General features: G+C 32.6%; 1 protein-coding gene across 4 annotated transcripts in view; it reads left to right on the top strand.

The window, feature by feature from the left end:
- The window catches only part of LOC129219352 (dnaJ homolog subfamily C member 4-like), a 149,968-nt gene that overhangs the window by 13,225 nt on the left and 109,692 nt on the right, over positions 1–27,051 (top strand). For 3 of the 4 annotated variants that reach the window (XM_054853722.1, XM_054853724.1, XM_054853721.1), the window contains exons 3-4: positions 15,656–15,825; positions 17,296–17,478. In XM_054853722.1, coding sequence (XP_054709697.1) covers positions 15,656–15,825; positions 17,296–17,478 — 353 coding nt within the window. Of the gene's footprint in view, positions 1–15,655; positions 15,826–17,295; positions 17,479–25,248; positions 25,383–27,051 lie in introns of those variants that run through there. The other variant, XM_054853723.1, reaches the window with a different exon arrangement.

The raw sequence follows: 27,051 nt of genomic DNA, 5'->3' as shown, positions 1-27,051 counted from the left end.
CGTATGTTCACTTGCGGATGGTTCGTCATTAGAATTATCCGAACATGCATCCTTCTCACGTAGGCATGACTTTTTGCAAAAAAAGTGTGAAATCGGTGTCATCGACCGTTTAGACATTTAGCAGGAATATCCTTTACATCAAACTTAACTAAAACTATAGTTGGAGACTGTAAAACATAAAATTATGTTCAAAAATAAATAACAAAGCAGAGCAAATAATCGACGTACATACTTTAAAACCATCCACACTTTCGATTTTGCTGGCTGTCATTGGTTTATTTTGTCCCCTCCACCATGAGAATCAAATTTGCTCTGCATGATTTTTTCTGTGAAATGCGGGAGGGGAGAGCAATTGTAGTGATCAACCTAAGTTTTGTCGAGGGGGTTTAAATCTCCCCCTCTCCCCACCCTGTATACACCACTGGACCAAACAGAGATTTACAGAATCCACTTTACCGCTCTGACTTGGCGCTAAGCAATTTCCGTCTGTTTGGTTCACTGAAATATCTTTGAGGAAAGCAACTTACAAATGACAACAAGGTTCAACATTAAGTAATACTGTGCACAATGTAGCACCGAAAGAATTTTATGCAGCTGGAATTACTGCTCTGATAAAACAGTGGGATAAGTGTGTCAGCTTTGCTGGAGGTAGTGGGGGAAAATTGTCTCCATGTGATTATGATGGTAAATTATTTTGTCATTATAGTATATGTGACTTACTTTAATGATTTACCCTTGTACATGGGCGACTGGCTGACTTTGGCCCAGTCGGCAAAAGGGTACTTTAGCCCACCTCTGTAAATTAAAAATGTTAAATTAACCAGTACCGGATCTCGATTCTTCCGAGTCAAGCAAAGATATTAAACTACCGCAGGTTCCTATTTTCCCTTAAGTTTCTAAATCAAGTTTTAAAGTACTAAAAAAAGAAAAGTTTGAAACGTAAAATTAAGCTAACACTGACACATTTTTTTATGTGCCTTCAAAGAAGGATACTAATGATTATAAGTTTGAAGAGGCACATCTTTAGGCTTCTATACTGACAACATAGGAAAAACACGAGGAAAGGGAGGAATCAGGTTATTCCTCCGGAATTTTTTCGAAATTAGTTGATCTATATAGGCCTAAGGAGGATGGAATCAGGAGAAGGGGTTCTAATTCCCTTCCAAGTGTTATTTTCAAAGTTGATGTAAAAAACCGCAATTTTACGATTTTTGGTAACGTTGAGGAGAGGAAAAAGGGGTTCCCCACAACTTTGTTATCTTAACCTTTAGGCTACGGCAACTATACAATTATCTTTTCCATCTCCCTACGGCTCAAAGTTTTCTTAGTTCCTTCCCCCCCCGAATAGGATAGCATAAAGGGGGCGATGTCCACTTCAACCGCTGAGCTCTCCGCAATACAGGGTTACCATAGTGGGACACTATACTTGGCTAGTCATCACTTATTCAATGGTTTGAAAATAATTTTTTTCCCTCCTTGTTCCTTATGGGGTACTCTAAAAAACACTGCTGTAAACACGTTTTTCAAAAGCATATCGACATACTTAAAACGTAACTAGTACAATAAAATATCAGAAAATATTAACTAACTTACATTCAATATGATCAGCAGTTAATAGTTTTATCACAATAATGTTTCAACTATATTAGTTGGTAAAATACATGATCATATTCCCTTTTTAATTACGCGAATAACGAGATATACAGGTTTTCAGGAAATTTCATTCGAGACAAACATGGGGGAAAACATTGAATTAATACTTTATGTGCAGGGAAAATGAAAACTTTGACATAGAGAGGTTTTCGAGATAAACAGTTTCGACTGTATTAGTGAATATGCTAAAATATGCTTAAAGACAGTCTTACTCATTACAAATAAGCCCGCCTAATGGAATTTTCCATTAAGCTAGAGATTCTTTTATCCGAGATCACAGAAGCAATTTTCAATGGTTTAAAACATTAAAATATTATTACATAAAAAGGGTTCAACTGTAATTCATCAATAATGTTGTATATGTACACTGGAAAAAATTTAAAACATTTTAAGTTTATTGTGCAGACTTACTAAGTTATTCTGTGTAATATCTCTTTTCTCATTTTTTTATATAATATTATTGACATTAATAGTATGAATTTTTTAAGTTGAGATAAAAGTAAAAGTGTTTCTACTGTATGTGCTCCTCTCACATAAAATTGAGCCTGTGAAAAATCAACCACAAAAATGCGTTTATTTTTTGACACATATGTATGCTTAAGACAGAGAGAGAAAGAAATATATTTCTATAAATTACACATTTTATTAACGTTCAATTCTAATACAGGAAATTATTACAGCTTAAGGCGATACGGGGGTTTCAATTTTTTTAAAGTAATTTTCAATGAATTTCTTTGAAATTTTCAGCATAGTTACATGATGCTAATACCAGCTCAAATATAAAATTTCATTGAATTACTTTAAAATTTAATTTATTTTTAAATTTAAATTTAGATTTTATAACGCTTTTGTCATATTACTCCTTGCAAGCGAAAATTCATCTAATTTATAAAATACTAGCTAAATATGATACGTAAAACAACCGAAATTGGGATGTTGGAATTACTTTTTCAAAATTTTGTAATAAAGATAAATAATGAGAAAAAAAACCAAAAACTAGACGTTTTCGATAAAATATGTTCATATTTCAATAAAATATAGCAAATAAACTCCACAAAACTAATTAAACAGAAAAATCTTTCACAACAAAATGTTAACAAACCACTTAAATACTTGGCATAAAATTTTCAGCAGATTTAAATAATAATTCGTTTGCAAGGAGCAGTTTGAGTTTTGTAATTATGTCGAAAATTAGGTTTTGAGGAAATCAGCATTTTCTGTTTTACTATTGCAAATTTCGTTATTGAATAAACAATTTAGTTTTTAATACTAATTCGCCACAAGTAAGGTCTTATGATTCATTAGAAATGGTATTAGTATTAAAAATTTAAATATTATATGCTTTTTTTTACTCATGCATTTTATATGCATTTTTTATATGCATTTTTGTATGCATTTTTTAGTAAAAAAAGGGGGCGTGGCTCCCACAAAAAGTGTCACAACTTCGCCAGTTTTCCACCGATTCAGTTTTTTTTTAAACGGTTCAGCTAAAGGTGTAGTTTTTAGAAATATAATGAATGAAAATACGTTTGTTTGACCAATTTTTACTCATCTGAAAGCCCCTTATCGCCTGAACAGAATTTAAAGAGCACTAAGTTCGTATTCAGGTACAAACGAATAAACATAAACATAAACACAAATATTCATACACACATATATATTATAGCCCCCCCCCCCCGTTCCGTTTTTTTTCCCCAACTCGAAATTTGACCTGGTGGACGCATCTGCAAAGCTCTGCATAACTTCCTAAGCGTCAGTTGAATTTTCGTGATAAATTTCAAAACAATTAATATCAACGCATAGAGCAACATTGCATTTTTTGCATATGATGGTTGAGCGCCTTTGCACATTTTTTTTAGAACAGACAATGCATCTTCGTCGATTTTTAATTGCTTGTGGCCAATGTCCTTCGTTAGAATTTCTTATACAAATATTTTTCCTAAGTGGTGATTGAATGGACATATTACTGGTTGAAGGGCTTGTTGTAATGCTTGTTGAGATAGTTAGAAGTTGTCTGATGAGGTTCTTGCGAAATGTTTTGTGGATGCTTTTCGGAAATTTTAATTTAAACAAATAATGACAGTTAAGTACTGTTAGATCAAGGAGATGGAAAAATAACTTCTTAGTCCACTTCATTGTTCTTCTCCCAAAGGTATACGAATTGGCCATCCTATCACTTAAATCCACATATCCCATGTGCTGATTATAATCTTCTACAATTTCTGGTTTTTTATTATCTTTGCTAGTTTTCAAATCCGGACAATGTATGTTACTGAGCATATAAACATCGCGTTTATCTTTCCAGCGTAATGCTGTAAGCCCTGTTGCATTATATTTTAATTTTACTTCCCCCTGCTGCAGTTTACATTTAGTTTTTGACAATTCTTTTGGGTAATATTTTCGATTTGATCGTATGGTTCCACAACTGTTAATTTTATAGTTGAAGAAAAGATCTGAGAAGAGCAATGGGGAAGAAAAGAAGTTGTCCATGTAAAGCTTGTGCCCTTTGTTCTTGAAATGTTCACACATATTTACTACCACATTGTGCGATGATAAATTAGTGCTACTTCCTTGTGAGTTATCTTTACCAAGATAAACTTGCATATGACAAGTATAACCAGTTTTATCACAAATTTTAAAAATTTTTATACCCCATCGCTTGTGCTTTTTTGGAATATATTGTCTGAAAATAACACGACCTTTGAATTTCACAATAACTTCATCAATGGACAGTTCTTCTGTGGGATCATACAGGCTTCTAAAATATAAATTTATATGATCAAATACTTCTCTAATTTTCCACAGTCTGTCGTAATTTGGATCGTTTCGGTCTGGCGAGTTTTCGTTGTTGGCAAAGTGTAAAAATTTAAGGATCTGTAAATACCTGTCTCGGGACATGCTTTTTCCGAAAATAGGCGTTTCAATCAGTTCGTCTTTCGACCAATATTCACAAATATCATCTTTATCAATATGACCCATTAAAAGGGTCAAAGCAATAAAACGTTTTAGTTCTTCAGTGGTACAAGGCTTCCATTCTAAAACATGTTTCCTTTTTCCTAAATGTACTGGCTGCAAAGTCTGAGAAGCATACCTGTTCGTCTCTTTACATAAAAATTCAACAAAGTCATTGGTAAAAATGAGATTGAAATAGTCTTTCTCTTCTTGTAGTTCCTCCACACTTACTTTCACGCCAACATGAGAAGTGAATTGGAATTTCATTGGAGAATCAGAGACTTTTGGGTTATCCCACTTTTCTAAGGCTCCAACTTCAAAAGAATTTTCTGGAAATTCGGGTGCGACGATAATATTTTCTTCATTTCCGTCGATTAGCTCAGATTGCATAAACGATTCATCCTCCTCCTCGCACTCTGACTCACTATCAGCATAGTTTTCATCGTCTAGTTCTTGCATCAACTTTTGTATTTCTTCATCTGTGAGTCCTTTCCGACGATACATTTTGAATTGCAATAAATTTAGTAATTACATTAGAGGTTTAGATTTTCTGTAAGTATATTTGGTTCTGTTTTAAAATTGAAATCACTGAAATAACACTTCTCATCTAACCTAAAGCTAATGACAACAAAATAATAAATATCAAACTCTATTTGTGAGGTAGACCACTGGATTCAATAAATGCCAGATGTCCTTATATATGCGCTAAAATGCGGAGGTAAATAGCGTTCAACTGAGACCAAAGCCATTGTAAATACAATGTAGAATACCTTAGATTCAAGGGAGGCAACTTTGCTTTTCAGCTTGGCTATTCAGAAAAATGATGACACTAATACGTGTGTCCAAGATAGAATCTACAATAATAGCAAACAATTCCTTGCTTTGCTTTTCTGAGCAGGTGCAAGCGGAATATGCTTGAACACCGTATTCATTTACATAAAGAACGTATAGCGCTTATCTATCTTTTAGAGCATGCAAGGCACCCTTTTTTGTATATGAAGCTGTTAGAGGCGTTTCAAAGTCAATCACTGTCGAGTGAGATAATATGGAGAGACAGCCTACAAATCTCCTGATATCCCCATTCACTCTTTCTTCTAATTGTGGTTGAAATACCTGTAGTAATTGTTGAAGGATTAAGTTCCGCTCCCTTCACAATGCACAAGAAAAATATCTGGGCAAATTTGTTTTAGATTCCAAGTCTTTCCTCTTTTCAACATTTCTTATTTATGTACTATCTTTATAATACATTTTCACTACCCAGTACGTTGTTATTTGTGAGTAAGAGAAGATAAGTAAAAAAAAATACGCATGAGTAAACAGAAAACCAACCTCTTTCTTCCATTTTTTACTGGCATAAACAGTTCCAAATGTAAGAATTAATTAACAGAAAAAAAAATAAACAGACATTAGACTCTCATTGAAAACTGAGTAAGATATATCAGGTGCTCTTATAAATCTTTTCACTTAACCTCTTTTTTTTGCGCAAGAAAGAAAGAGGAGCAACCGACTTTGACTTAAAAATTAACATTTTAAGCCCTTTAAATACAAACAGGGGGAAAACTGAATGCACAAATTTATACTTTATCAACTGTTTTATAAGGCCATAACGTTTAAGAATTCCTAAGTTGAACCATAAAATTAAAAAATTCAGCGAAAAAAAAAGTCCTCGTAAACGTGCCCTGGTGTACTATACTTATTTTGTTTCACTCAGCATATCCTTAGTCCTTTTAACTTTCTACTGAAATAATATTCGCTATAGACAAAATATCAAGGAAATACATTTATATTTTCTAAAATATCAAAATTAGGTTTTTATGCTTTTCACTCAATAAGTGATCAATTATCACAGAAGATTTTGAGGCATAGCGTAGGGGGGGGGGTAAAAACACCCCTCAGAGCCCTTGATTTTAACATTCTTGCCATCCCTAGTGCAATAACTTTTACATATGAAAAGGTTCGTTTTGAACAGAAAACCCCCTCCAGAAGATAATTCTGGCTGTGCTAGTGACTCTTTTTATATAAAAAAAAAAAAAAAAAAAAAAAGAGCATTTAGTCTAACTTTCAATTTTTAAACCAGAAGATTCATGACACAGATTCCTAATTGAACCTCTCTTTCAAATTTATTGATTTTAGAATGTTTTCCATGTTTTGTTGAAACGGTATTACAAATAATTTTCAGTTAAAAAGTAAATAAATAAATAAATGAAACGTAGCAAATCGCAAATTGATAAGTTGTTTCCTATTCAGCATGATATTCATTTTCGAAAAGTTAGCAAAATAAATATGCTTTTCAAGTGTTTAATTATTTTTATAAAACCATAACAAAAGAAATATTTTGGAGAATGATGTTTCTTGCCTCTGCTCCCTAAATATCTACACTGCTTAACTCTCTGGCGGTTTGACATACGAGCGGAATTTCACCTGGAAAAGGTCACCTTGGGAACATGGCTATCTGCTCGAAATGGTCAATACTTTTTATCTTGAAATTCCCTCCCCCTTTCGGAAGGAGATAAAAAGCACTTTTAATCCCTTTTGACCAGGACGTGCTGTCAAAGCTCAACCCCTTTCTTTCCAACGCGTGTCGCAGGGAAGAGTGGAACTCCTCCAGACATGCTGTCAAGGTCCGTCCCGCCCATTTCTCCCCTCAACACGTGTAGCAAACGAGTTGAATTCCTTTCAGCCAGTCGTGTTTTACTAATCACAATTTTCTGTAATATTTATGAAGTAATAATCTAGATTTTAAATCTCTGGAATTGCTATCTCCTACTACTGCTCTAAATTACTATTCACATATTTTATTATTGAATGTAACTACTCATATTCAACATTTATAAAACAATATTTGGAACAAGTTATTTCAATATGAAATAGCTAAATGCATTTAGTTATGATTGTAATGTTTTGCATAACCTGAAATGATACGTAATAATAAAAAGCAATAAAGGAATTCCCTCCCCCTTTCCGCGCAACAGCAATTCGTTGTTTTTCTTTTAACGCTGGGGGAAAAAAGCACTGCAAATTTATACATCTATGCATACTTTTTACATACTATGTTTGTATATGTATATTTTTTTCTTTATTTGTGCATTTTTATGTTTCGAATCTCGCCATATTTGAGACTAAGTGATCGTAATAGCGGTATACCTAGACTTGCCTTATTTCCGAAATGTTCAACCAGGCCCCCCCCCCCCCCACCGTGGGTATTTCAAAAGGCACACACCCCGGCTGGTTTTCAGAGTGTTTTAGAAGGTAGTTTATTCTTAATGCTATGGATAAATGATTACTAATTATCAGCCTAAACCAGAAATAATAAATGATACATGACGCAAGCAGATACATTTAAACAATTTATTTTGTAAACGTTAATCTTTTGAAGTTACTTCAGCAAGAAATGAGGAATTGAATTTTGAACAATATTTACTTGTTTATTGCATTGGCTAGGACTTTTTTAGAAAGTCTTTTTTGTTTTAAATCTTTTTGTAAAATTCCTTACAAGCAAATCCGATAGTAATTTTATAGCTCATAAATTACAAATCTGTACCTCAGAGCTAAACTAACGTGATTCACATACGCTACTTTACAGGAGAGAAAAAAATATGTCATGTGAGTGCAATTTTCGAAAATATGTAAAATATCCGATATTTTCAATCAACGCAAACTAATGTCTTCAAAATAGTAAATGCATCCTCAAATCACTCTTTATTTATTATTATAATGTGCAGACTTAAAATTAAGGTTTCTTTAATTATTCATATCTAATAATTCCATTTTACATTTTAGTCAATTTTAATGCAGTTAATATAGCGTTAGCTGTTCTACTCATTTGTCTTCTGTTAGCTACTTTTACACAGTTATATGATTCAGAAAAAAACAATATGCAACAGTCAGGGGCATAGTCATAAGACATTTTCTTTTGTTCCAACCAATGGTTAACATTTAATTAGGTACTTTTAATATGCATTAAAATTGTTACATTACTAATAATTTTATGAATAAAAAAAATACATTATTTTGTTATATTAATGTGTAATAATACATCACAAAACTATAGTGCATAACTTTTTAGGTATTTTTAATAATAAATGAGCTATATTACTATGATTAATATAATTTTTATACTGAAAATACCGTAGTTGGAAAAATAAATATCGAAAATATCAAAATATCATGATATTTTCAGAACAAATATCGGATATATATTGGCGAACCCTAGCAGTAATAAACAGAAAATTCAAATTTTTGGACTTACGTCAGTCTGGCTACGAGGTACAGAAATGAAAAATTTATTATTTTAAATAATCCTTCACGGTTAATTATTTTTATATTTTTTTGGTCATCTGTAATGAAACTTATATTTTACCGAGACGTGAAGTAAACTGGCCGGGACACTGGATTTTGAATGAAAATTGGGACTGTCTAGGATCCCGTTTGAAAATCGGAAAACAAATACTAAATCCAACATTCACTGAATTATGGCGTATTTAACAAAGCTATTATTAAAGAAACACTGACAATCACATGGGATCTAGTATGGGGCGCCTCGATGAGAGGCTCAGAAGGACAGTGTAACCTCCCCAAAAAATTCTCGTTTGAAAAATGTGGAAACATTATTGCAACATTGAGATTCTTCTTTCAAATTTTAAAAATTGTTTTTAATGATGCATAATGTTGCTTCTCATTAGATGTTATGTAAGTATGATATAATGTGCATGCTCATGTTTATCATTTGGAAAAAGTAGAACTTCATTCGAAAATTTGAGAATCAACCTCTCCCCCCCCCTCTCATTTTATTTCGGAGTGCCCCTGCTAGTAGTTAAGACCTAAGTGACCGAACTAGGTATCAAATCAAAGTTATGAAAACACAATTAAAGCAAAAAATAGTAAACAACGAAATACTTTTAAATTATAGTGGTAAAAAAAAAGTCGCAGCAAAAAAGTTGTTAAAATAATTTTACGAATTTTCATCCCCGTAAAAGGTTTATTAATTAGTATGAAGCATGAATTATGATGATTTTTCTATAAAAATCAAGGTTTTATAATTATTTTTGCTTAATTTGTTCCAAGGAATTGAAAGATCATATGACTTGTATCAAGCAATCGCACAGATTAAATAGTGATTTGAGATAAATATCAGGCTTTGGGCAAATTGAGATCAATGAAAATTCTGGATTTGTTGCTTAATAAAGTACAAATAGTTAAGCTCTGCTGAAGTTTTATTTTAATTATAAAACGGTTTAAACCTTTATTTATTTTTCTCTATTTATTATTATTCCTTTTTTTACATAAAAGAATAGTTATAAATTCTCACTTAACCATTTCCCCATTTCCATCTTCCTACAAAATACTGTAGATCTTAAGCAACTCCATAGAAATTTCCGTTACTAAGAGTCAGGTCCCATTCTTCTGAATTTCTTCCCCCTCTGAATGAAAAAAATTCCGAGGCTCTTTATTTTTTATTGAAAAGAAAAAGCTACAAACGATTAAATTTTTGATTTTTTTTTTTTTTTTTGAAAACTATTAATTTTTATATACTTTTCCATTTTTAATAACAATAAAAAAAAATATTATTATTGTTCTTTGCTAACAACTGAAGTTTTTTTTTTTTTTTTTTTGTATAAATGTTAACACAATAGCCGCCTGGTGTTGTGCAAAATTTTTGCTCCTACTATATATTGTTTATTTAGTTTTTTTTTTTACTTATACAGAATTGAAATTGTATGCTAAGAGATAAATGTTTGTTTTTCTTTGTGATTAAAATAATTATAAGCTGAAGTATTAGACAGAATCGGTGAATTTAAAATGTTTCTGATATTAATGATTGAAATTTGCGACCAAAACCCAAGGCCAATCAGTTAGAGTAAATAAATTTGAAAAAATATCCCTTTTTTTTACATTTTTTATAATGTGTTTTGAGTACAACATCTGCCTAAATGTGCGTAAAACGCGACGTAAGTGCACATAAAAGTTGAAAATTGATCTTTTACGAGTACTCTTTGGTTTTTTTACAGCATTGTGATTTTATAAATTAAAGTTCCTAAATTATATGTTAGTAGCGAATAAAGCCGTAGCTATAAATTTATTTCCAAAAGGATACTTAGTTTGTTTTCGTTCAATTTGAAATCTCACGGCTTTTATTTATTAATTTATTTGAAATGTAATTGAATGTCATTGTCGTCGATTAAATTATGTTGCATCCATTTACAGCACAATCATTAATTTAATGTAAATTTTAAGCTTAGAAGAAAGAGAAGTGGATATTTCATTCTTGGAATCAAGTTTTGCTTTTAGCAGATGGAGGTTTGCTTAGAAATCTTTGCGTTGATAAGAAGGATGCACTGAACCTTGAAACCCCAACCTGATGAAAGGGTATTGTTTGCATGTGTGAATACAGAAGGTGGGCCCCTGCGCTCCGGGGTGCCGCTCTCAGGAGAGGGGAAAGGAAACGCAGGATTCTACGCCTTGGACCGTTTGACAACGAAAATTTAGTGTCAGAAAAATACGTGTAAAACGCTAGCGACGTGATCTTGCTACGGCGTGATAAGACGTGCAAAACCGCCGGTAAGACTAAATAGGTGTTTTGTACTCAGTAAAATATGCTGTTATTAATTATAGGACGCCTTACTTTTGGGTTATTAAACAGAAAAAAGCTATCAAAAATTTTTCTTTCCTTCAAGTATTTTACTTCTTTTCTTTCTCCCCTCTTTTTCGAAACTTCGCCACACATTCCTTCACTGAGAACAAAACTATGCCAAATGCCTCTGATTGACAGACCCCAAAAGGGGTGTAGTGCGTTTCATTCATTTTCTCCCTGCGTAGGCGTGTGTGAAAGGATTATCAGCTGCGGGAAGTAACTGGAGGGGGAAGGGAAGGACTGGTACAGACGTTGTACCACAGCCGTAGGAAGAGAGCACTTTTTGTCGGTACAGCATATGTACCGCCGTTGGCTAAAGGTTAACTTTTTTTTTTTCAAATTTGAAGTCTATCTTTGTTTACAATAGAATGTGGAGGGCTCTTCCCAGACATTCTTCGAAATGAGAAGTTTTAGAAATGTAATTTAAGGTTACCCTTTGTAAAACTAATGGAACAGGAAAGCATCGGGCAAGGTCGTAGCCAGGATTTTGTTTCGAGGGGGGGGGGGGGCGAAAATTTTCGATAAAAAGACAAAAAAAGTCACCTGTTGCTATGATTTTTGAAGCATTGCGCATTGGTAGACATATAGCAGTAAGAGAGGGGGCAACACAGAGAGACTGATGGCGACGGTATTACTGGTTGTTTTTCGGAATTGTTTCTTTTGAGCAGTAATTCTTACTGCTCAAAAGAAACTTACTGAATTACCAAGAGTTAAAGTTACTTTATCAAAATGTGAACAAATGTTTTCTCTGATAATTTATATTTATTATTATAATATCATTTAATCAAAATTTAATAATGATCAAGTTTTGTTGGTTCAGAAAAAGATGTGTGGTGTCGTAAATGTCGCAATTGCGAAAGATACCAATGACATAAGGACTTTTAATTGGCGCTCAAGTTGGACATGAAGTAGTAATATATACCACCAATCACTTTTCATAAACTATGAGGATCAGGAGCACCCAAATGATTGTTTGTAAGTGAGGAGCAGGCATAGGAGTATTTTTAATATTGTGAAATTCATGCCAAACTGACACTGGGTTTGGCATCTCATTTTAGACGCAATTTCAAAAGACATTTCTTTAAACGCAATTCATGCTACAGTAGGTAGTAATGCAAGGGAAGTGATTTGGCTTGCAGATAGTCCCTCGGGAAATTTTTGAAGCGTTAAAAAGGCATTTGGAACAGTCCCCGTAAAATTTTTGTTATTGAAGTTGTAAAAACGTAATTTTGGGATACATGTCGACATGTTAGAGGAGAATTTTGGTTGCTATAACTCGGAAATTTTTTTTTTTAAGTTAAAAGACTTACGCTTATGACGTGGGAGTTCTTAAATTAGGAGATGAGTCTTGAGTTCTCAAATGTTTTACAATGAGACTAAACGCCACTACAAATTTCTTTGGGTGAGTTTATGGTAAGGAGATGGAAATTTAGGAGTTTTCCCTTCTTAAAACACAGTCTAAAGTTCTCTTTGGTAGCATTAGACAAAGAAGAGAGGTTTCTCAGGGAAAACTGTTTGCAATCAAAGTCTTAAGAAACATGATTTTCTATTTTGTTTGATAATATGGCATATGGAGCAGGTAAGTGGCTACTGTCCTCCCGTGAATTTTCGAAATCAGAATTCTGAAAATGAACTCTAAAACCTTGCCTCCCCCCTCCCCCTTCCCTAATAATTCAGTCCTAAATCCGCCTATGTTCAGGAGCTCTCTCTTCTAAGTCGAAATTTTGTTCTGCTTCTGATTCAGTTTATCGTAGTCCAGACTTGCTTTCCCGTATGCAATTCTGAGATGAAAATACTCATATAGCGATAACTAACTATAGATCAATGAAATATCTTGCCAACTGACAGCATTTAATTGAATCTGTCACAACCATTGAATACTATGAGCTTGCATGGAAATTTTGGGGCCCTCACAAATGACTTTTACGGACCCACCTTTATCTTGTTTATCCCTTGGTCCCTACATATATCTCACCCCTCATTTAAAAAATCTCGGATAGGACCTCCTTCAGGCTCGGAATCGGGTCAACGGGTGTCCCTTCTCCCCCCCCCCTCAAAGCATGGCCTACTCATTTATAGCTGGGCTGGGGCCGCTTTGTCTAATAGTGCAGGCCCTTTCAACTTTTGTTAATAGACGTACAAGTATAAGTTTTTAACTCTCTTTTTTCGTCCCGGGTCCTCTTTCAGGCCTCGTTGGACCCCAATTTTTTTGGTCCCCTCCCGTTTCCTCATGGCCCACAGAGCTCAAAAACTAGAGAGAAAGTTGAAAAGAGAGGAAAGCATTCGCACGTGTGAACTTCGGCCATTTACTTTGGTCCCTGCTTAGGATGGAAAAAAAAAACCTGTTTCCAAATGCTTTTTTCACATAGAGTATGCAAATTACATGTTTTTTTTTTATTTTTCATTATGACACTTTAAAGAATGTTATGTGAATTTAAAATGTATTAATTTCAAGAAAAAAAATTGCTTGAAGTTGCCCACTCGGTGCTTGGCCCAGTCGGGGATCCCCGCCTAGCCGAGCTGGCCAGTCTGCCCCTGCCCTTGTATTTATATGTAGGTCTAACTGTACTAAAACTTTTCATTGTGCAGGAGCATTCCAAAAGTTTTATGATGATTTTGCCCATTCCCTAATGTTTTATTAAATTATTAGTTGAAATTCATAACTTAACACACAGATGTACTTTTCTGTTGGAATTAGTACTGTTTCTTTATATATATTTCATTTATTGTTACTAAAATTCAAATCTGCAGTGTGAAACTGAGTTACCATTTTTCTTTGTAGAATTCTTTTCCTTTTTGTCTTTTTCTTTAGCGAAAACGTTTTTGATAGTGATTTCTTCTTAAAAAAGGTGTTATTACCTGTTAAATAGTCCAGACAAATGTATAATACATTGCCTTTGAAAAATGTACTTTACAAAAATGTACTGGAAATAAAATGTTCTCCCTCCCTCCCCCACTAATAATTTTCTGATCTCTAATAGTAGCTTTTGACAATGGTTATCAATAGTTCCTCCACAAAAAACTTCTTTTTTGTGACTTTGGGAGATTTGGATTTCATCCAGTTTCTGTATTTGTTCTGCAATATTTTGTTGAACTTCAAGTCCTTGTACAGTGAAATTTTACTCACATGCAAAGTTCTTGTGAAAATGCTAGTTATTTATTCTGTATTTTGTTTTACTGAGCTCTAATGAGAATAGACATCCGTACACATGCATGTATTTAAATATCATTGCAAACTTATCAAAAATTTATCATCATTAAATCAGAAATCAAATGCTTTTCAATAATTGTTTTCTTAGTTGCTGATAATTTTGTGAGTAAGGCTGTGAGATTTTGAGATATTCTTTTCTGGGTAGGGGGGAAAGCAAAGTGTATATACTCAGTGCATATTATATCCAAAAATAACAGAAACCAAACACACATATATGCAAATCTATACATTTCTCAAAGCCAGAAGGGTAACACAACATGACCCTTTCTGACCTTCTAAATTATATGCCAAGAAATACAGGGTGTCTATAAGTGATGAACCCGATTTTAAAAAATCGAATTTTCAAAAGTTCTTGACGGAATAAAATAATTAATGCGTAAAATTAAGGAGAAAAGTACCAAGTTTTTTTTACCTTATAAATGTTCGATATGGGACCCTCTTGTCACACGGCATACGTCCAGTCGATAATCTAGTTCATTCCACACGTTTTCTAACATGTCTCTGTTAATGGTTTGTAATGCTGCAGAAATGCGTTGTTTCAATTCTGGGAGCATTTTCGGGATTGGCTGTACAAAAACACTGTCTTTCACATAATCCCATAGAAAGAAATCGCATGGGGTTAAGTCTGGAGATCTTGGTAGCCATGTGAATAACGTTAAATCATTGTCACCCGCACGGCCTAACAATCTGTGTGGAAGCACATTGTTTAAGTAACTACAAACTGACAAAGACCAACAAGAGGAGGTGCTCCATCTTGTTGGAAGATTAGATCGAGACTGTCCTCAAGCAGTTGCGGAAATAACCAAATGTCCAGCATGTCGAGATAATTGTCAACTTGGTACTTTTCTCCTTAATTTTACACATTAATTATTTTATTCCGTCGATAACTTTTGAAAAGATGATTTTTTAAAATCGGGTCCATCATTTATAGACACCCTGTACTTTTTGAAGTGCATCATTATTGCAGCATTTAACAGTTGATAGCTCTGCTTATGCAGTTTGAGTTATTTTTAAATGATGTCTATGCAGAACATTTTTATAACTAAGCCAAAACAAGCCAGAAGCTAGAAAATAGGTGCAAAATGAGCTTAACTTACTGAAACAATTTTTAGTTTGTTTGTATGATTAAATGTTCTGTGTTAAAATGATTCAATTGTAATGTTAATGTGTTGTTGTTACACAAAAATAATTTAGTTATTAAATTTTAGCTGCATCCAGACATAAAACCAGGAGATTCTTCTCAGCATAAGAAATTCGTTGAACTTAATGATGCTTATACAACACTTGTGAATACTGACAGTAGACGACAATTTGACAATAAGTCCTGGAATCCAGTTAGAAGATCTCATTCAGAATATCAACAAACATCTGGACCTTAGTTAGTGACTTTTTTGTTTTGAAATTTTATATTATGTTTGTTTGTTTGTTTTAATGAATGTATTGATTTGTGACTATTTAAAGTAGGTTTTCAAGAAGAAAGATAGGACCTGACTTTCATTTTTGTTTATTGTAAATAAAAAAAAACAGCATTCATTTTAATGCAAATTAATCTCCTTTTTTCAAAATAATCTGCTCACAGGCAGATTTAAGGTAGTTGCAGAGGTAGCTTCTGTAACTCATATTCAGTGCACCATTACCCATTTACATCCGAAATAAGATACTACTAAGATATTACTTTGAAATCTCTAAGTTTCCATGTTTACTGTTGCAACCCATATTAGATGCAGAGAAATCCCATTCCAATAAATACCAATGTTACAAAATTTCTGCTTCAACAAAATGAATTTTTAGTCCCAATTTAATTGCTGTCACATTGCTTGGATTCAACAAAAGTCCCATTACAATGAACAACATTTGTGGTTTCTTAAAGTTTGCTGTAATGGGATTTCACCGCATTAGATCTTCCTCTGATTATGTAAGAATTTATATACTGTATCAGTTATGTAGCAAAGAGTTTTAAGCCATGTAGCTAATCTTGGTATGAAATAAAGTATATTAAACACTATGCACTGCATGAAAAGTATGTTATGCTTTTGACAGTTCTTGTAGCAATGTAATAAGCCACAGTTCAAACGTTTTGAAACATATTGTATTAAATTGTCATTTATATCTCATAAACTTCAGTAGTCCTTTTTTTTTTTCTCATCATACTAAGCTGTTAATTAAGGCTATCTCTTCATTTTCCTTTTTTTTCTTCTTTGATACAGTAAGCTGAAATTTATATGAATACTATTTTTTAAAAGAGCTTGATTTAAAATTAAATAAGACTAGCCAATGTGATGTGAAGAGCTAATTTTTAGCATAAAAATATACTGAAAAGATGAGGATCAAGTGATTAAAGTTAAATTAGTTACAGAAGTTGCTCTCATGGTAGCAAAAAAGTTATTGCATTTTATATTATAATATCAAACTCTAGTAAAGTAACAGCTTACCAACCTTTTTTTAGAGGCTTCTCTGCATCAATATGTTTTGCATCAAATAACTAATGATGGATAAAACTTTTTTTCTTCTAAAGTTAAGTAATAGTACATTTGCAAATTGAAAAATTCAAAAATCATTCATCAATATACTTGGGGAATTGTTTTTTTTTTTTTGAATAGATACAGATTGAAGAATTACTTAACTAGATTCATTCTTGCACTACAATTAATGAGCTGTAAATAAAAGCAAATGAAATTTCCTGTGGATTTCTTGATAAATAATATTCCCTAAATTAATTCTGAAAGGAATGTTTCATTTTAGAGATTATTAGAGAATATATTTCTGCTATGCATTGTAAAAGCTGTTTCCTAAAATCCCAATTTAACTATAATACTTTTCATTACATCATTTTTATTCCTCTTAACAGTGATCAGGGTTCTTGGAATCAAGATTCTTCATGGAATGATAGACCAGAATTTAAAGAATATTTCTATCAGCATGGTAAAACAAGAAAAGTGGATCCTGCACATCGCATAAAAAATATATGGATTGTTTCTGGCTGCTTTATCCTTGTTGCTATAGGTTCTTTGTTGTACTTAATTGCATATAAGTAAGTATGTTAATTTTGATGATATATGCTTATGCATTTCTCAAATTTTGGTTTGTCCATTCAAACAACTTTTAAAATTTTGAAACACAAAAACAAAAACTGTTTCACCAAATATCTTGCCTGTTAGCTTCTCTAAAATCAGTTTTAAATTATGCGTACAGTTGAATTTTATCATCATATCACCCTCTGGATTGTCTACAAAATGTTATCATAAGCAAGAAACTTCCTAACTGATATAACTTCAAAATGCATAATTTAATATTAACTTACAACAAAAATAATGGATTAAAAAAAGAATTAGCAATTTTATGTTCTTCCTTTGATTCAATTAACAAAATTTTCAATTATTGACTAACATATAAGAAAAAAAAAATGACTTTTTTATTTTACACTGCAATACTTTCCTATAAGGATTTGCCTAGTTCTTTTTAAAATTTAAGCAATCCTACTTTCTAGGAAATTGATTATCTCATGGAAAAATTACTGCTGTAGTGCATTACCTGCAAGGAAGGAAACTATTTGAAAAACACCTCACTTTTGGCCATAATCTGACCAGTTGCTAACAGCTATACAGCCCTCTTTTTGAACATTAAGAACACTTTTAAATTATTTTCAATACTTTTAGGCTGTACACTTTTGCCAGTGCTAGTGGTTAAATGTTATATCTTTCACTCTTGTGAGAACCTTTCAATGACCATTCAAGTACAGCTGAGTAACTATGCTCGTCCTCATCTTGTGCTGTTTCAACTGTCTAGCTTCAAACCCCACATTATTCCTTATTTCTTTTTGTATATTTGTCTTCTCTTGAAGTTTTGACAAGTTGTTAATTCTATGAGTAATACAAAAAGAACTTATCATTCATTGGTATCTCCATGTAAAGCTGAATAATTGAGATAAAAATACAGAGCAGTTTTGCACTCCTTTCCTTGCTCCTCATGTCAAAGGTTAAAACCTGTCACTTTCAAAACTTATGCTTCCACCTCACTGTTTGTTCTTGAGTTGGTATGCAGTGATTAGTAAGTATAACACAAGTCTCTTATTGCTTGTTAGAAATTCCAATAATGTAAATTTATTTGTACCGCTTTTTTTTTTTAATTTCTTTTTTACAATACTGAAACCACTTCAGTTCTAAGAAAAATTTCTGTCCTGACTGAACAGCTGAAAGGTTGTGGTAGCTAGAATATCACAATAAAACACTTGTGATATCCATTGCCATTTAACATTAATATTAAATGCTATATAAGTTTGGCATTTTGGAAGAGTTATATGACATCCAATTGATGCAATAAGGAGATTTTACTTTCTATATATATATATATATATATATATATATATATATATATGTTTTGAAAAGTTAAAGCTAAAAATAAACTTTTATGCTCCATAAGAAGGAATATAGGAATTTCAGAAGTAATTTCCTGTTTATCAGGTTTCTGTAAAGTACTGTGCTAAATTTCTTCACACATTACGACCATTCCACTGTCATGTGCGGGACAAAGACGCTTAAATTTCATTAACATTTTGTCATATCTCTTAATATTTTAATTAAACTGGGGTAAGCAAATTTTTTAATCTTTACATTTAGTGCAAAGATACTCCTGACACAGATATATTTTTATTAAAAAAATTTGTTATTTAAAATATAATTTATTTCCCTGCGTCACATGCAGACATTCAAAGTCAACCACTTGTAACTTGCTTATGAATTAGTTAATATTTTGTCTCTATTAATAATATTAATGTTAAAATAAATTGTAGATTTTGAGAGCAATGGTTCCAATGTAAAGGAAACACACATGACAGTTCATATGATAAACAATAAAAAGTAATTGTTTAAAAAAGTAATGAAAAAATCTTTTGCTTAAGGAATCACATATTCATTTGTAAATTGTTAATCAATAAAATGTTTATCATTACCCTTTTAAATTATTATTTTTAACTAAATATATGAGGCGTCATGTGCAGGACAAAATTTTCCGTGGAATGACTCATTAAAGCTCTATGTCTTAAAGGTTCTGTTATAAAAAACTACAACATTTTGTATGCAGGGAGTCATAGCCTGATAGGTCTTTTTTGTATTTTCTAAGCATTTTAGCTGTTTTCAAGTTTATGTGAATATAGTCACAATACTTTTGGACATATGAGCTTTATCCTCTGACGACACAGATTATTAGATATATTTTGATTTAAGCATTGGAAATTTGAGCACTGTTTTTGACAATTTGATTCAAAAAGCACTTTTTTATTGGCTAATCAAAAGTTTTCAAATCTTTGCTCATGAAAATAAATATACTTACCTTGCCTATACCAGTGACTAATGTCCTTCAATGTGCTGCGCCTTACAGCATGCCCACATACAATATGTGACCAAAAGTATTGGAACACTTTCAAAAATTCATATTTTTATGGATTTCTCAAGAAATAAGAGACCAATTTTTCTGTACCTTTTGTCAGATTAAAGGTTATGCTCCAGCTGTCATTTTCTACTAAAAAGTATGCATTTGGAAGAACAAGCAACAAATAAGAAAAAGAAAGGTTTTTGATCATCCATCCAGTAAATAGCTGGGAATAAGCTATAAATTTCAGAAATAAGTTAACGATTTACGTAGAATTTATTGTTATGTTTTCTTAAAAGTATCATACATATTCATGAAGATGTAAGCCTTTCTTTCAAAAATACAAATTTTATTTGAAGCTTTTTGGCTCACAACACGCAGATTTTTCTGTCAACCCTCACCAAACTATCAGAAATTTTACAGCATACAAGAAAAACACACTACCGAAATTTGAAACTAAAATAATGAAAATTTAATGAAATATGAACTTATAAAGCAGTTAATTTTTCACTGTGCCTGCATAAGATATAGCAGTTTATAGCTTTCATAAATCAAAAAACAAGTAGATCCCCCAACTCATTAAAAAAAAAAAATCCAGTTCAGTGACTGAAACATTTAGAAAGATATCACCAATCTAATGAACCTAATTTCAATAATTTTCAGATGGGCGACAATCATGAGGGATAGTTCACAAATACTGAACAATTGCAGGCAAGTGTTGCAAATTTGGGAATGAAACTTTACGATTTCTCACCTATCCAAGAATTATTGAAATTCGACTCATTTGATCGCTGATATATTTCTAAATTTTTAAGATATTGAAATGGAATTTTTTTTATGAGTAGGGGGATCTGCTAGGGTTTTAAATTATAAAGATTACAAATTGCTATTTTTACCGCATGCGCAGCAAAAATTTAGTTGCTTTTTGCTTTCGTATTTCCTTAAATCTTCAATGTTTCAATTCCAAATTTTAGTATTATGTATCTCTTGTACGCTGTTAATTTTTTTGAATGTTTGGTAAGGGGTGCCTGAAAAATCTGCATATTATGAGCTAAAAACCTTTAAATAAAACTTGCGTATATCTGCAAAATTAAGTGATACTTTCATTAAAATATAAAAATCAATTTTACATAGTTCGTAAACTTATTTCTGAAATTTATAGTTAATTCCCAGCTGTTTATGGCAAAGGATGAATAAAATCCTTTGGTTATTTTCTCATTTTTGTTGGTTCCCGAAATGCATGGGTGATTTTCTTTTTATTAGGAAATGAAAGCTGGAGCATACCTTTTATGTAACAAAATTTACAGAACAATTGATCTCTCATTTCTCAAGAAATCTAAAAATGAATTTTAGAAAGTGTCCCAATACTTTTGGTGATATTGTGCATCATCGTAATGTTCTCATTAAAAAAAATGTTTACAATGTTAAATTGAAATTTTGCAAAAAACACTTGCAAACTTGCAGTTTTAAGGGTCATATTAGTCAGCATCATAGAATCACTTATAGGAATTACCTATGATTTCTTCTCAGTATTTGAAACGATAGTTCTTCAATCCAACCTGACTGTTTTAGCATTCCTCTTACTAACTGGCAGTGCTCGACAGTTTCGAAATTTTCCCTGTTTTAAAAAACAATGAAAATCTGCCACTGCTCACTGAACATGACTCCCTGCAGTTATTAGAAAACTTTCTTATCCAAAAATGTAGAGTAACAAGAATAGATTTGAAGACTAAGGAAATGAACATGGTTTGTCGTGTAAGCTAAACATGATTTTAGAAAGTGTTTCTAATGTTTGAAACAGCTAGGATAAGTATGCTACATCAGCAGATATTAACTTAGATTAGTCCAAATCATTGAAATGACTATTTATTAGTTTTATTATGAACCTTGATTGGATGCTCTATGAATTCAAACCATTTTCTTTTTTTTGACTGATCTCTTAAATGTATCTCTTAAAAATAATCATGAAATATGGTTTGAATGTTGACTAAACTATTCTTATTTCCAACTGAATGTGAAATTAGTATAAAATTTCTCACTGAAATATTTTCCATGTGATAACCCTCTTTTGTTTCTTACATTTACTTACCACAATGCTGTGATTTTTTAAAAAATTGAATTAGAAGCTGTATGCACCAAAAATATTAAAATGCATGCCACAGCAATCTTAAAATGTGCAGATAATTAAAAAATTTGCAATTTTTCTTTGTTTGAAGGAACTTATGTATTTAAACCACACTAGAAATATAAAATAAATGATTATGTGATTTTGATGGAGAGGATAAAATTTGTTTGAATGATGAGCAATGAGAAGAATTCAGGAATAATTTCATTTTTTTATTTTAGAATTGACATCTCAATTCATACATTAAAATTTTTTTTTTTTTTTTTTTAAATTTCTTCAATTGCGTCTTCTTAAGCATGAGTATTTCAGGCTGTATATCTATGTACTTCATGAATAAATGCAAGAATGGTTCTGGTAGTTGAGAAGTGTTTTCTTGTTGATTTATTACTTGTGGCAACTTACTCAACTTCTATACCAAAATATTTCTCCAAAGAGGCAGTAATTTTACAATTCAATATATGGCATGCAGAATATTTGTAACAAAACAACACATTTCTATGAAAACCTTAAGATAGTAGTTTCTTTCAGAGGTGTTTGAAGAAATACTGTACTTAGAAGAAAGAATTGCCATGGTTTACTGAAAAATAGTTGGTGAAACATTTGAAGAGGTGTCTCAGTGGTACCATTGAATTTATCAAAAATAGGTTCTGTGCAAGAGCCAATATCAGGTTATTTGTGACCACAGTGTTAGCACATTTGTGTTAGCACATGCGGGACCTAATTTGGAGAACTAGGGCAGGTCCCTTTGCAGAATGGTTGTACAAATTCGAGAAGCGGCGACCAATTTTTCTGATTCAGGCAAGGATTTGAAACTGCGGCAATTATCCTTCTTCCTTCAAATTTCTACATCACGTTTGAATTTTTCTTTTTTTCTTTAGAAATGAATGAATTGATGACTGCAAAAAGAAGTGTAAATTTTAAGAACCTTGATGTACGAGAAAATTGGGTGGGGTGTGGGTCAAAAGAAGTGTGGGGGTTAGGGAACGGCGCCCTTGATGTTGATTTTTTTCTTCCTTTTTTGTAAAATTAGACGATATTATGAGACTTTTACATGACTGATCAAATGACCCCCAAAAAATGTGGAATAGGGCCTCCAAAACCAGAACGGATGGCTACCATAGATTCTCTCTTCCGATTTAAAGTTTGATCATCGTGAAATAACATGAGAAAAGTCCATTTAGTTGGAATTTTTAGTTTTCATTTTCGTGGAATAAATCAACCCAGTCAGCAAAAAATCATTTTCTATGGATCATTATTGTATAACTTTGAGAAGTGAGGGAGCAAGCCCTTTTCACCGTTTCAAGTGAACGGGCGCAGGGGTGAATAGACTACCATTTTAGGGGGGTCATGTAGAAGAGTGACCTGCCCCCCCCCCCACACACACATGAATAAACTTATGGTTTTTGGTATGAAGAATTTCTGAAACTGCTTAGGTATCAATAAAACACACCACACCGTTCAAGAATATAGCACCTATTAGGACAAAAACCTCACTAATTGATTTTATAAAGAATTAATAGAAGTAGTGTTTCAAGTATTCACTTTTAAAAATAATTAATGAATTGAAAAAAATTACTGAAATCGTTTACGTTTTATCCATAAAGTGTTTGAGCACAATGTGAATGGATAATATTATAAAAGTTATAGGGGGGTCATGACCCCATGACCCTCCCCTTTTATTGCCACTGAACAGGCTGTTTTTGGGATGTCAGACGTCTTTGGGATGTCAGAAGTGGAATGGAAATACAAGGAACAGGGGAACTCATCTTGGAAATTTTTCGAAATTGAAGTTAAAAAATGCAGTTTTAGTACTGAGATAAAGTTTGGGGGGGGGGGGGGCGGAGAGGGACGTTAGAGGATTCAGTGACTTTTCAAAAATTTTTTGGCCCTGTTTCGTTACAATAAAGGAAAAGGGAGGAGATTTATCCCAGAATTTTTTTCAGAACTGAAATCAATTTTATGCTATCCATGGGAAGGAAGGGTTCAAGGGTTTTCTCGTGGTAGTATTTTCTAAACGGGAAATTTTAAGCTATTGTGCCGATGCTAAAGAAAGGTTTCATAAAAAGGTTTCAGAAACCTTCCCCATGAAGTATTTCGAAATTAAAATCTTAAAAACACTATTTTATATACCTTTGGTGACGTTAGAGGAGAAGGGAAGGACGTTTGTGAAATTTATCAATCTTCCTTCCTTGGAAATCCTTTAAAATTGAAAACTGAATGATGTAATTATAGTCAGTTTTTTGCAATAAAGTTGAGGTAAGGGTGGGCGTTTGAGTAGCTTTCTCCAGAATTTTTTGAATTTGAAGTCTTAGAAATGCATCTTCAGTTATGTTAGGAGATATGTCAGGGTTTCGTGGCTACCCCAAAAAAGCTTTTGGCCTTGAATATTTAAAAACCAAATTCCAGGCTATATGTATAAATGTTAGAAGATGAATGGCAATTTGCTTTCTTTAGAATTGCTATGGAGATATTTTATGTGTATTAAGCATGCAGTATTTGAAGTTTATCATTTATTTATTTATTTTTCAGAATTGCACCTATATTAGTGTTAAGTGTGCATTAAGAAAATTGTCATTGCTGCTGAGTTTTAAGATTTTTTATCAACACAAATAAAGAAAGTAAAAAACATAATTAATGTAAATATATAAATGAAATAAATTAAAAAGATAGCTTTGGAAATTCCTGAAATTTCAGAGTCTTGGGTAAATTTCGGCATGCCAATGTGATAGTACGATCCAAGGATAGAGGATCTTAACCCTTACTTTATTCTGGACAAAATTATTTGCTGATAATCATTAAAAATTTATGCTTTGATTCCCCACTACCTAGTTCCTTTCTCTTGATCGGAAGTTATAGGGTATGGCTATAGATATGGATTTAAAAATGTTCAACTGGCTATATGTTTTTTTTTCTTCTGGAAATGTATTTGAGACTAGTAGTTTTGGACATATATTTTCTAACTTTGATAATGATACTAAAAGCCTCAGGAAACTCCCCCTCTCCCTTAATTGCACTGAAAGTAGCTCCATATCCCAGATTAAATATCAGTTAAGCTCATTTGAACTTTTTATTTCCATTATTTTCTTGTTTATTTTCGTGAGGGAAAAAAAATTTAGAGCAAGGTCCTTGCTGGCCCAGGGCCTTATTGGACCCTTTTTTCTCTAATCGGCTTAAGTGTGACCTAATTCATACATGCTGGGATTGCCAGATATTGATGGTGATCCGAGATGTTTTCCATCTGCCACGCAACCAGTTTGTGTGAATTTGTTCACAGGTTGCCTGATTGGTGTCTATTTTCCGTATTTTCAGTCGCACAGCTGACATGCCTCTACACCTGTTTCATCACTCAGTTCCAAGGAAATGATGGTGATTCTTGCTTCTAAAGACAGCATTTTTACAAAATCTTGTAAAAAATAAAAATAAAAAAATCTGTGTTTTCTTGGAAATGGATTATTATTTTTTGGAACACACTATGATAAAGTATTTATAAGGATATTTTACAACCATAATTGCTTGAACACAACAGCATTCCAAATAATTCATTTCTATTTAATAGCCACAAGGAGTGAAGTAGTGGGGGGTTGGGGAGTGGGGATGGTCCAAATTCCCAGAAGTTGGGTTTTAAGTAATACCAATTCTATTATTGTATTTTATATACATGACAGAACTGTTGTGAACCTGTCCTCCCAAATGGTAAATTCTGGCTGCGCTAGTAATAATCTCAGCATTTATTCCTTATACGGCTTGTTTCGATTCAAACCTCATTATATGTTTACTGTGTTGTATATTGTTACAAATAATTAAAAAATTCCACAAATTATTTTATGACATATACAGGGTGACAAGAAATAACTTGGACACACATGATACATTATAATTCTAATGCTAATGAAAATATAACAACCAACCTTCAACATAACTATGAATACATTATTTTGTCTAATATATTTACAAATTTTCAAAGTGGCTACCTTTAGCCTTAATACACAGCTCTAAATGTGTAACAAAATTTTCGGCTATGGACTGCAACTCACTTACTGATTTTTTACCCCATTCCTTGCATAAGGATTTCTTTAGGAATGCCAAAGTTTTATGAGGTTTAGCACACACCCTTGCATGGGCGGATCCAGAAATATTTGTGAGGGGGGTCAAGTTTCAATGGACGGCGTTATATCTCCTAAGTAAGAAGAGTGCCCACCCCCCAATGAAATGAAAACCCATTCAAATACCCCCTCCCTACAATTTTTCAATGGTTAAGCTCATTAGAGATGATTGTGCTTTTGAAAATGAACAAAAAGAACTGAAAATGGCAATAGCCCATTCAAACAAACTCGGTCAATCCTTTGAACTGTGACGCGCTGAGAAGAAATGCCTAACAGAACGACGCAAAAAACAAGTTAACATTGATTCCATGCAATAGTGTAACTAGGGGTTGGTTGGAGAGAGAGGCTCTCGCCAGGGGCGCAGCAGCCCTGGGCGGCATTTCAACTAATAAAAAAAGATTTTTTAAAAGGATTTTCTTTTTTTGAGCAATCACGATTGCTTATTGTTCTCATTTGACTGTTTTGAATTCCTATGATTTTATTTTCCCACCACCTCCCTCTGCCAGCACCACCGTCGCGTCGACCGGCCTCATGATGCTCCTGCTCTAGCGAAAACCGTCACCAGGTTGCGTCTATATCCTACACACACACACATACACATACTCATGCCTGCGCACAGACACAAACACACTGTAGAATATATTACCGCTAATAGCGTTTATAACTTACATCCACCATGAAAATAACAATTTCCGTCTGTTGAGATCAAAAGACACTTATTTAAAAGCAAATCTTTTATTGAAGATATTATAACATACATGAATTTCATATCTACGATCTTTTTTGCTAACCAAATTAACGGCATAACCTTCTAAAGCAAAAAGAAATCTTGTTTCCTTAACTTATAAGGACAGAACATTTGCATAATTCAGTTCACGGTTTGCAGTGATACTTTTCACTTTAAAAATATATAAGAAAATTTGCAAATGTGCTTTCAAATGTACGTACGAAAAACAATCAAATTAAAAAATTCTAACAATCGGCCCCATCGGGCGTACATTCATTCTTT

Source organism: Uloborus diversus, chromosome 3 (genome assembly GCF_026930045.1).
Source record: "Uloborus diversus isolate 005 chromosome 3, Udiv.v.3.1, whole genome shotgun sequence".
In the NCBI taxonomy this organism is placed as follows: Eukaryota; Metazoa; Arthropoda; class Arachnida; order Araneae; family Uloboridae; genus Uloborus; species Uloborus diversus.
This window is presented reverse-complemented; position numbering and strand designations above follow the sequence as displayed.